The 11,358-nt window shown below is 45.4% G+C and overlaps 1 protein-coding gene across 1 annotated transcript; it reads right to left on the bottom strand.

The window, feature by feature from the left end:
• Window positions 1-504: 504 nt before the first annotated feature.
• Window positions 505-9,465, bottom strand: LOC136506248 (replication factor C subunit 2-like). The gene is made up of 12 exons (XM_066501319.1): window positions 9,153-9,465; window positions 8,969-9,047; window positions 8,776-8,855; window positions 6,134-6,253; window positions 5,980-6,049; window positions 5,818-5,891; window positions 2,304-2,424; window positions 2,099-2,161; window positions 1,956-2,015; window positions 1,457-1,582; window positions 1,276-1,359; window positions 505-999 (listed from the first exon to the last, which is right to left on the bottom strand). The coding sequence occupies exons 1-12, from the start codon at window positions 9,194-9,196 to the stop codon at window positions 901-903; spliced, it is 1,020 nt and encodes a 339-aa protein (XP_066357416.1). The 5' UTR covers window positions 9,197-9,465; the 3' UTR covers window positions 505-900.
• Between the last annotated feature and the right edge of the window lie 1,893 nt (window positions 9,466-11,358).

Raw genomic sequence — 11,358 nt, 5'->3', positions numbered from 1 at the left:
TCGGGTAGTGATGGAGCGGTGGAGGCGTGTGCTCGCGGTGCTGTGGCCCAGCTTATACGAGTGAGCGAAGAGGAGCCGGTCACGAGCTCAGAGGCATGCTGCCCATGGCGGCTGCGATTGGCGCTCCCGAGGTGTGCGGATGGCGCTGCAACTGCTACGAGGGTAGAGCGGGGGACGCGGAAGGAAGGGAGGGGGCCTGGTCCTCGCGGCGGGCGAGCTTGGTCGCGTCAGGAGCAGGAGATGAGTTGCTGCTCGCGGGCTGCCGATGTGCTGCTGCTGCTGCTCGCCGTGGCCATGGCCGCGTCAGGATGGAGAGAGAGGAAGAAGATGACATGTGAGGCCCGCGTGTCAGTGACAGAGGTGATGAAGTATATGACTTCGTATACGCTGCAGCTAGACCCAGGCTGTGTCCATACGTATTCAGTGGCATTTTTGTGGGAAACAAAGAATTGTAATGGCATGCTTCAAAATAGACAAATAGTAATGACGTTTCTCTAAACATAAAAAATTATAACAGCATGAATCCAATTAACCCTTATCTAAAACCCTTTTCTAAATATTGCACAACTTCAGAAATTATAGCGTGAACTGCAGCACTCTGGAGGCATCTGAAGTCATAGATGCTAACCTGCTCTCTGCCATCATAGCATCACCTGGGAGTAGAAGAGGAAATATAACACTCAAGATGTAAAGTTGCGAAATTTTCATTGTCATATTGGGCATCCACAGGCACATAGTTCAGCAGGATTTTAGGGCGAGTTCATCGCTTTTCAACCCATCACAAATCTACCAACATTGGAACAGCATGGCGAGGCAGATTAGCCTTGGGCAGCATCTAAGAGGCAGGAAAAGCTTTCGCCAGGGAGGCAGGGATCGCAACCACCATTCCTCTTTTTGAACTTAGAAGACCAGCGTTTGTGGCATGTTAAAAAGAGCACGAATAGTCTCACTGGCGACATCCAACAGCTGTAGATACTCATCTGCCCCATCAACCAAGCACTGTAAAATCATCCAAAAGGAGAAAGGTGAGAAATGTAACATTACAGATACTACAGAAGTTTCAGCATGTGATACATCTGTGGATACAGTTTCAGAGACTTGCTACAAGATAAAAACATGCAACTCTAGCATGGCAGGCTTCAACATCATATTATTTCTGAACAAGTCATGTGGAAGAAAAAAGTTCTAGGTTTCCCTTTAGAAGAGTACAAGTCATGGGAAACAAGAAAAGGATGAACATGAGAACTGTAGTACTGTAATTTTAGTCGGACAAACCTTATCAGTTTCCCCAAGCTTTTTACATATCCTTGCCTTTTGATCATCTTGAATATCATCCGCGCTAACAATCACATCTAGAAACTGCACAAGTACTTCAGTTAGCAGCAGTGACAGATGAAATCAACAGGAATAGTAATTAACTGAAGTATGGCATCTAGAAACAAAATAAACAGATGACCTGTGCCATCAGCTGTGAGACTGGATATCCATCTGCTATAATATTGCTAACTTCCTTGTTCGCCACGTCAAATTCACCAGATTTGCAGGCTGCAAGCAGTGACTTGACAACATCTTCAGGGATAACCTGACACAGGGAGACAAACATGATGAATGGACGAGTTTGATTTCTCTTTGTTCAGGTCACCAATTACTTGCATGGTAAAATTTCTCATGATATAAGATATTTTTCCAAGGAAAAGCACAATTAATTTCCTTTAAGCATAAACAATTTTATTGCTATGTGTGTAAAACTTCGTTGAAGGCTAGAACTACACTAAGTTCTGGGGGAACAACATCATCAAGCATGAATAAACTTTTTATAACAATATAACCTCAAGCATAAAGCAAAAAATAATAATTAATTCATCATCGCACTATACAGGAACTAGTAAATTCGTACTATGTGATAAATTAGCATATTCACAAACAAAAGAGGAGAAAAGTGAATGGTGCTGTACCCCTGAAACACTGATCAAGTCACTGGAAGAGAGAGAAGATCCAAATAAGCGAGCTGCACTCTGCAACAAACCAAAAGTATATGGAACTACGATCAGCTGAGCACAGCTTAATGCCAAATAGTAGATTTGGAGAAAATTCATACCTGAAGATAGGTTATAGCACGACGAAGATCACCTTGAGAAATGGCACTCAGTGTGGACAGCGCCTAATTAGAGAATTCAAAGCATCTCAACCAAGTAATTATTAAATGAAAGAATGCTCCAAACAATTGACCAGATATTATCATAATAATGTATGATGCATATAAACATCATCTGATTCATCACGAATAAGGCTAATTTAAATACCTGAGCATCAAGATTAAGACCTTCTTCATTGCATATATGCATAATGCGGCTGCTCATCACTTCTTCTGAAAGAGGCTTGAACCTAAACTTGGCACATCTTGATGCAAGTGGTTCTATTATCCTGTAACATTAACAATCATGAATCACAAAAATTCAATATTTGTACCATAGAAAAATAATAAGATCACGTTGACAAAATACAACTCCGCCTATGTTGCCTCAACATAGCAGGTCCCTAGCCCTCGTAAAGAAGGAAGGTTGTGATAGGCGTGGCGAGCCAACGTTAAATCTAGCCATTCTAATGGAGATGAAACCCGAAAGAAAACCGTTGAGGCGTAACCCTCTTAGCGACACGCCATATCGGGACCCGGGTATGGTGTTAAATAGGCAAGGGCCGGGTCGTCACCCCCGTGACGCGCCGTGTCGCGATCTGGGCATAGTGTCAAGTGAGCAAGGATCGGGTCGTCGCATCCTTAGTGGCGCGCTACATCGGCACCCGGGTGTAGTGAAAAATGAGCAAGGGTCTTCACATCTGAGTCGACAGGTGCGAAGGGTAAGGAAGCTAGTCGAACCAATTAGGACCCGTTTAGGTACTTGGAATGTAGGGTCGCTTACAGGTAAGTTAAGAGAATTAGTTGATACCGCGACTAGGAGGCGTGTAAATATATTATGCGTTCAAGAGACTAAATGGAAGGGTCAGAAGGCGAAAGAGGTGGACAATACAGGTTTCAAGCTTTGGTACACAGGGACAGTCGCGAATAGAAATGGAGTAGGAGTTTTGATTGATAAGAGGCTTAAGAATAGTGTGGTGGAAGTGAGAAGGCAAGGAGATATGATTATCTTAGTCAAGCTTGTCATTGGTGATATGGTCTTGAACGTAATTAGTACGTATGCCCCCAAGTAGGCCTCGACGAGAGTGTTAAGAGACAGTTCTGGGAAGACTTAGATGGCCTGATTAGAGCTGTACCTAATAGTGAGAAGCTTGTTATAGGAGATCTTAATGGGCATGTAGGTACTACAAGTGCAGTTTTCGAGGCAGTTCATGGAGGTTTTGGGTATGGTAGTAGGAATCAGGAGGGGGAGGAAGTTCTGGACTTCGCGGTAGCTTTTGACCTGATGATAGCCAACACTTTCTTTAGAAAGAGAGAATCTCATCTAGTGACCTTCAGTAGCGGACAACACTCTAGCCAGATTGACTTTGTCCTCGCAAGAAGAAAGGACAAACAAGCATGCTTGGGTTGCAAGGTGATACCAGGGGAGTGTGTTAGGGGAGTGTGTTGTTTCTCAATATAAGCTTTTGGTGGCAGACTTTCGTTTTCAGGTGCGTGCCCGTAGGGATAAACAAGCTAAGATTAAAAGAATAAAGTGGTGGAAACTGAAAGAGAAGGCATCAGAGGTATTCAGAGAAAGGGTTATCAAAGAGGGCTCTTGGAAGGAAGAAGATGACATAAACAACATGTGGGAGAAGATGGCAACCAACATTCGGAAGGTGGCCTCAGAGGTGTGTGGAGTAACCAAAGGAAGTGGAGGCGAGGCTAAAGATACTTGGTGGTGGAACGAGGAAGTCCAAAGGGCTATTAAGGAGAAGAAAGAATGCTATAGACGCTTGTATCATGACAAGAGTGTGGACAACATAGAGATGTACAAGGTGGCAAAGAAGACTGCAAAGCGAGCTGTAAGTGTGGCAAAGGGTAGAGCGTATGAGGATCTCTACCAACATTTGAGTACGAAAAAAGGAGAGAAGGACATTTATAGGATGGCTAGGGTTCGTGAGAGAAAGACAAGGGACTTCAACCAAGTTAAGTGCATTAAGGATGAAAGGGAGCATCTCTTGGTGAAGGAGGATGAGATCCGACATCGATGACAAGAGTATTTTGACAAATTGTTCAATAGTGAGAATACGGACACAACCTTTCAGTTGGATGACTCTTTTGATGGCACCAATAGGCGCTTTGTGCGGAGAATCCAAGAATCTGAGGTCAGAGAGACGTTGAAAAGGATGAAAATGATGAAAGGAGGTAAGGCGATGGGACCGGATGGTATCCCAATCGAGGTGTGGAGATGCCTTGGAGACATAGCTATAGTATGGCTAACCAAGCTGTTTAACCATATTTTTCGATCGAACATGATGCCTGACGAGTGGAGGTTGGTACCGATCTACAAGAATAAAGGGAATATTCAAAGTTGTACTAATTACCGAAGAATTAAGTTGATGAGCCATACTATGAAGCTATGGGAGAGAGTTATCGAGCATCGCTTGAGAGCAATAACGCAGGTCTCTATGAACCAATTTGGTTTTATGCCCGGAAGGTCAACCATGGAAGCCATTTTCTTAATAAGACAAGTTATGGAGCGGTATAGAGAGAAGAAAAAGAACCTACCTATGGTTTTTATTGACTTGGAGAAGGCTTATGATAAAATACCAAGGAATGTTATGTGGTGGGTTTTGGACAAACATAAAGTCCCAACGAAGTACGTCAGGCTCATTAAGGACATGTACAACAATATTGTGACTAGTGTTCGAACAAGTGATGGAGACACGGATAACTTCCTGATTAGGATAGGACTACATCAAGGGTCAGCTTTGAGTCCTTATCTGTTTGCCTTAGTGATGGATGAGGTCACAAGAGACATACAAGGGGACATTCCTTGGTGTATGCTTTTCGCGGACGATGTAGTGCCAGTTGATGAAAGTCGAACAGAAGTGAATCAGAAACTGGAGTTATGGCGGGAGACTTTGGAGTCCAAAGGTTTTAGACTCAGTAGAACTAAAACTGAGTATGAGATGTGACTTCAGCACTACTATTCGGGAGGAAGATATTAGTTTCGAAGGTCAAGTAGTGCCTAAGAAGGATACCTTTCGATATTTAGGATCAATGCTATAGAGAGACGAGGATATTGATGAAGATGTTAGCCATAGAATCAAAGCAGGGTGGATGAAGTGGCGCCCAGCATCTGGTGTCCTATGTGACAAAAGGGTACCACAGAAGCTAAAAGGCAAGTTTTATAGGACGACGATTAGACCTGCTATGTTGTATGGTGCAGAATGTTGGCCTACGAAAAGACGACATGTTCAATAGATAAGTGTCGCAGAAATACGTATGTTGCGTTGGATTTGCGGTCATACAAGAAGGGACGAGTTCGGAACGATGATATACGTGATAGATTAGGGGTAGCACCAATTGAAGAAAAGCTTGTCCAACACCGGTTGAGATGGTTTGGACATGTCCAACGGAGATCTCCGGAGGCACCGGTGCGTAGTGGAATACTAAGTCAGGATAGTAACGTGAAGAGAGGCAGAGGAAGACCAAAGTTGACTTGGGTAGAGACAATAAAAGGAGACTTGAAAGAATGGAATATACTAAAAAACTTAGCCTTAGATAGGAGTGCTTGGAAAATAGCTATTCACGTGTCTGAACCTTGATTGTTTCTGCTGGGTTTCAACTCTAGCATACCCCAACTTGTTTAGGATTTAAAGACTTTGTTGGTGTTGGTGTTGGTGTTGACAAAATACCTGCTGATATAGTTGCATATAAAAAAGAATCTGGTCACTTTGGAGTAAGTCTCCATGGTACGCCTCAAAGCATTCTACAGAAGGATATAAAATATCAACTTAACATATGTATTAGGTCTGAAGCATTTATTACGTATAGAAGAATGCTGTGTGACAATATACCTGGGCATCTTCTGTCATTGAATCTGCTTCATCAAGTATAATAATCTTGTAAGGTGGGCAGGGATAACCACTGAAGTCCATCACAACAAGAAAACTTGTAAGGAATACAAAAATCGGATGGAATTGAAAAGCTTTCTAATTTTGATGAGCTTACGCTTTCCGTGCAGTACCAACAGCAACAGCAGCAAAGTCCTTGATTTTCGTCCTCACCACATTAATTCCACGATCATCACTAGCATTGAGCTCCAAAACTCTCGACTTATACAGCTCTGGACTGAAACATCCAAAGAGGAGAAGAAAACTGAGTCCCCAAACCAACTGAGAGTAGTGTTGTGTTTTTTTTTTTTCAAAACAAGACAGTTTCTAATGTCATTTCCACACTTACTAGCATGGATATGCAAATTTCATGAATAAATTTGAGGAATTAACCATCACAACCACATGCATAAAACAGATAACAGAGGCAACGCTGGTTGTCTGACAGTCATTCTCAATAAGTTAAAAACAATTGTGAGTCGAAGAGGAAATCATACTCGCTACTTTTGTATTAGTCAGAGTTCCTCTTAAATGGCTATTTTAAACACATATAGTTTTATTTTGCTGCTGTTCTGTTGCATCAAAAAGGTAACTTGACTATGTATCATTCGACTCAGTGATAAGCACCAACATATACATGGGTTACAGATTGTACAAACAGACATGCCAATCTTCGCCCCATAAAAACAAGATTATAAATTTCGAATATTTTGATGGTCCATCCTTGATGGAAATAATCAACCTTCCAAAAAAAATTCTCACACATATGTAGAGCCTCTAACAGGACCTCCAGCAAATTAATCATTCAAGCTAAATAATGCCTATGGAACCTTAGAATGGGCTGAAAATGCAAGTAAATTAGGGATCTCCACAACCGTTGCTGTTCTTTTTGACCATCAATGATTTCAAGTCGTCCGATTAATCGCGATTAATCGTCCTAATCGGTCCTGGGTGCTCGATTAGGGACCTCGACCCGATTAGCTCGATTAGGGGCCTGGTCGTCCGACTAATCGTCGCCTAATCGCGATTAGTCGTCCGATTAGGGGTGGGACGACTAGTTTTGGCTGTTTTTTTTTGCTGCCGCGCGCGGGCCACTGGGCGAGCGCGCCATCGCGCGAAAACGCAGCTGCGTGAGCGCGCGCGTGCAGGGTCATGGGCGCGCGGGTCACGGGCGCGCGCGAGCGTGGGAGGGATAAGGGGTTTTGGCTGGTAGCGACAAAAATTTCACGGGAAATTAACAGCCGCCGCCGGCCCTGTGCTCGCGACTCGCGAGTCGCGCCCGCCCTCTGCTCCGCCGGTGGCCGGCGCCCCTGCAGCCTGCTCCTGCCGGCGGCCCTCTGCTCCGGCGGTCCCGCCCGCCCTCTGCTCCCGCGGTGGCCAGCCGCCCAGCCCTCTGCTCCCGCGGTGGCCAGCCGCCCAGCCCTCTGCATCCTGCTCCCGCCGGCGGCCATCTGCGCCAGTCCGCTCGACCTCTGCTCCGCGGTGGCTGGCCATCTGCGGCTCTGCGCCCGCCCGCCCTCTGTTCCTGCAGGTGCCTGGTCGCTCAGCCCTCTGCTCAGGTGTCTGCTCCCGCCGCCTGCCATCTCCCACCGCCCTCTGCTCCAGCAGGTGGCCGGCCCTCTGTTGATCTATTCCCGCCGCAGCTGCCTCCCTGCCGTTCAGGTCCTTCCCTCATCCCCTGCTCCTCTGCCCTCTCATCTCTACTCCTCTGATTTGGATGCTTCATGTTCTCTCAGGGGTCAGGGGCTCAGAGTTAGAGCTGCATTCCTCTGATTTGAAGGCCTGAAGGTGCCGGCCCTCTGCTCGTTGGTGATGAGCTGCTCTGACGACTGTATGTCCATTTTCCCTCCCCATCTGCTCTCCTGACCTACATGGCTGCATCCTCTCTGGCTCTGCTAGTAATGCTGCTAACTATCAGCCTTGTGCTTGTACAGCTGTGGAGCGACGACGTGCAAACGTGGAAGTGATAATGCCGATGCCTGACCTTGACGGAGGTGTTCTACATTCATCATCTGGGTCAGGTGCAGCTGCCACGGCTTCCTCAGCTAGTCCAGATGTTGCAACACTAGTTGAGAGGGCTATTGCAAAGCTACCTCCAGAGCTTGTTGCCCAAGCTGTTGACACCAAGAGGAAGGCAAAATCACAAGATCCAGGATGGAAGTATGGGTGGTGGCCAGATGCTTCGAAGAAGGATTTTGTGCAGTGCATATTTTGCAAAAAGATTGTCCCCTCTGGAAGGTATGGAGATGCAGTTGGACAGTGAAGAAAAGGCAAGAAAACAACTCCCACAAGTAAGTCACTTGCTAAACACTAATGTAGTCTTGATGCTTGCTATATTGTGTACACTATATAGTACATATAGGTATATATATAGTATGTATATGTCCTGATGCATAGGACGATTATATGGACGACCAGGGTCGACTAGGCTCGACTAATCGGCCTAGTCGACGACTAATCACGATTAGTCGCCTGGTCGGTCCTATAGCGACTAGGTTCGACTAGACGACCTGAAAACATTGTTGACCATTTTAAAAGAAAAAAAGAGTATTTTGTGGCATTGAAGGATATATAATCGTCAGTAATATCAAAGGATCAACTATAGCAAGCTGCACTCGCCATCAATTGCTCCATTGCAGTAGCAACTACTCATGCTGGCAAGTCTCAGGCAATCCAAGATTACATAGCACACTACTCATGCTAGCACAACCAAATTAAGAAATCGTACACTAAAAGACAGGGTCCAGCACGAGGGTATACCCGTAGAGCTGGTAGGCAATGGCGAGTGCGGTGGTGGTCTTTCCCGTCCCCGGCGGGCCGTAGAACAGCATGTGCGGCAGCTGCAAGCGACCAAACAGCAAATAAAATAAGAAAATCTCCAAGGGGGTTCCGCAAATAAAAAGAAGAAATTTTGTGGGGGCGGAAGAGGGGTTAGGGTTTAGCGTTTACTCACGTCGGCGGTCTGGAGGGTGTTGGTGAGCACCCGAATCACCTCCTCCTGGTGAGCCACATCCTTGACCTGCCTCGGCCGGCTGCAACCCCAGCAAGAACAGGCGCGATTAGAGAGAACCGCCAGTGCTACATTCCAAATTCCGGGGGGAAATTGTGGGGGAAGAGAGGGAGGGGTGCGGGCTTACTATTTCTCCACCCATGGCTGCGACATCGGCACGAGCGGCGCCATGGTGGCGAGTGGGCGGGTTGCTCCTGCGTTTTCGTGCGCTGCGATTTTCGGGTCTCCTCTTTCCACAAGGCGCTGGGACTCGGGTTCACCTCGCTTGCCTCCACCACCGGCGCCTTCGAGGATGTGCTCCCGTCGTTTCCCTAAGCAGCGGCGACCATAGTCGAAAAAAAAACAGCGGTGACCACAGATTTGGTCGATAGGGCCGTCATTTGGCCAAAGAAACCTCGATTCGGTTAGAGTAATGTTGGGGAAATTTTGATTTGTGGATAGAAGAAAGTGAAGGGGAGAACGATTTTGTTAGGTTTCTATAAACTAGATCTATACAACGTAGGTGATAAAGATCATGAAATAAGTTTTATTTTTTCTATATAACTAGATAAATACCCGTACGTTGCATCCGGGTCATAAATTTTTGTAGCCTATGGCTGCCACAAGTAACTTGCGGCATACACGAATATATATTGAGAAAAGTTCTACAAATTTAAATACATAGTAAATTTAAGCTTGTTTCATGATCTCTATTACCTATATATTACAAGTTTTATCAAATAATAAAAAGCTAATAAATGATTTTGCATTGGATTTCCGTAAAAAAAATAGGACACGCAAAGTCAAGGTGTGGGATCAACTATTAAGAACATATGCTCTGTTCGCTTGGCTGATAAGTCGTGGCTGAAAATACTGTTGGTTGATTTATTATGAGAGAAAAATTAATATTCGTTGGCTGAAAAAATACGGCTTAACAATACTCTATAGCAAGACGACGTATGAAGGGATGCTCTTGATCTAATCTGATGGAAGATGGATGACGTGTGCCAGCACGACTCACACGATGGGCATAATAACATCCCTCGCTGTTCGCTCCCGACGATGGCCAGCCATCAGATAGACGACGCCGTGCACCCGGGACAGCTGAGTCGCCGCACGGGGAGAAGCGCTATGGGGGCCTGCGCGACGCCGGTTTTCACCTCCGTGACCTGGCTAGGATCACCACCCATCGGCCGAGCTCTAGCTGCGAGTGGGTGTGTGACCAAGCAATGGGACGTCGTGCCGGTGTCTAGCTATCCAGGTGCCGCCGCCGCCGGATGCATGGCATGCACTCGCGCGTGCCCATCCGGGCAACTTTGCATTGTTTTTGATTTGTTGGGTTACCTGGCTCGTGCCGCTCTCGGTCTTGATCGGCACCGTCGCTACTGTCGTCATGGCCGGGGCTAGTTATTAGCTGCCGTAGTTATATACCTATAGCGTGTACAGATATGATCGCGATCAGTGTCCGTGCCGCAAAGTCTGGTCGAGTCAGACTCCTTTTGCGGTTGGATTTGTGGTGCGGAGGAACGGTAGCCGGATAGGATAGAATTTTTTTTAGTCTTGTTGACGGGATAGTATATGTTTTTGGTATCACTAACTAGATGATTACTTTACAATCTTTTTAGGTGTAGAGATTACATTATATACTTCTTAATAGATTAGACTATACATGTCTGTGCCTTGCATCAGGAGCATGATTTTTTTTTTTGACTAAACCTTATGCGAACACATGAGCTCTGTGGACACGTGGATTTACAATCATTATTATTTACCTTCATTAATCGGGCTTGTTAAGTCTCTGAATAGAGTGCAACAATTCCGATCTGATTTTTTAAAAAACTATTTCGATCTGATTTTCAATATAGGTTCCATGCAGCGGCGGATCCACAGGGGGGGCTGGGGGCTCCAGCCCCCCCTGTAGCAAAAGCTTGATTTTACCATTAAATCTTCATGTAAATCAACATCTCCATTGTTTTAGCCCCCTTATCCCGCGTCGTGCATCCGCCACTGGTTCCATGTAGCACTCTAGTCTCTTTAATAATAGATCAACTTCACAGTGATCTGTAATTTTTTAGGCGCAACTTGATGATGTGTCTTTTGATTTGTACAACAGCATCTACCACTGTTGTTTGCGTATGTATCAGGTCTGAACTCTAGATTGCTAATTAAACCAAGCATGATATGTACCCATTTGGTCTCCAAATTACATCGGTGTATAGTAACACGATTTGCCGTGAGGTTCACAAGCTAACGTCCACAATATTAGACGTTAACAAGCTAACGTCCAGAATATTATACAGTAACACACAAGTTAATGTCCACAATCTATGTTTCATACGGAGTCAAATTATTTA

The sequence above is a fragment of the Miscanthus floridulus genome, chromosome 1 (genome assembly GCF_019320115.1).
Source record: "Miscanthus floridulus cultivar M001 chromosome 1, ASM1932011v1, whole genome shotgun sequence".
In the NCBI taxonomy this organism is placed as follows: domain Eukaryota; kingdom Viridiplantae; phylum Streptophyta; class Magnoliopsida; order Poales; family Poaceae; genus Miscanthus; species Miscanthus floridulus.
This window is presented reverse-complemented; position numbering and strand designations above follow the sequence as displayed.

Coding starts and splice junctions, on each gene's coding strand:
- LOC136506248 (XM_066501319.1), bottom strand. CDS start 9,196: ATGGCGCCGCTCGTGCCGATGTCGCAGCCATGGGTGGAGAAATA. Junction 9,048..9,152: donor CAGCCATGGGTGGAGAAATA/GTAAGCCCGCAC, acceptor CTGGGGTTGCAG/CCGGCCGAGGCAGGTCAAGG. Junction 5,892..5,979: donor CAATGACAGAAGATGCCCAG/GTATATTGTCAC, acceptor ATCCTTCTGTAG/AATGCTTTGAGGCGTACCAT.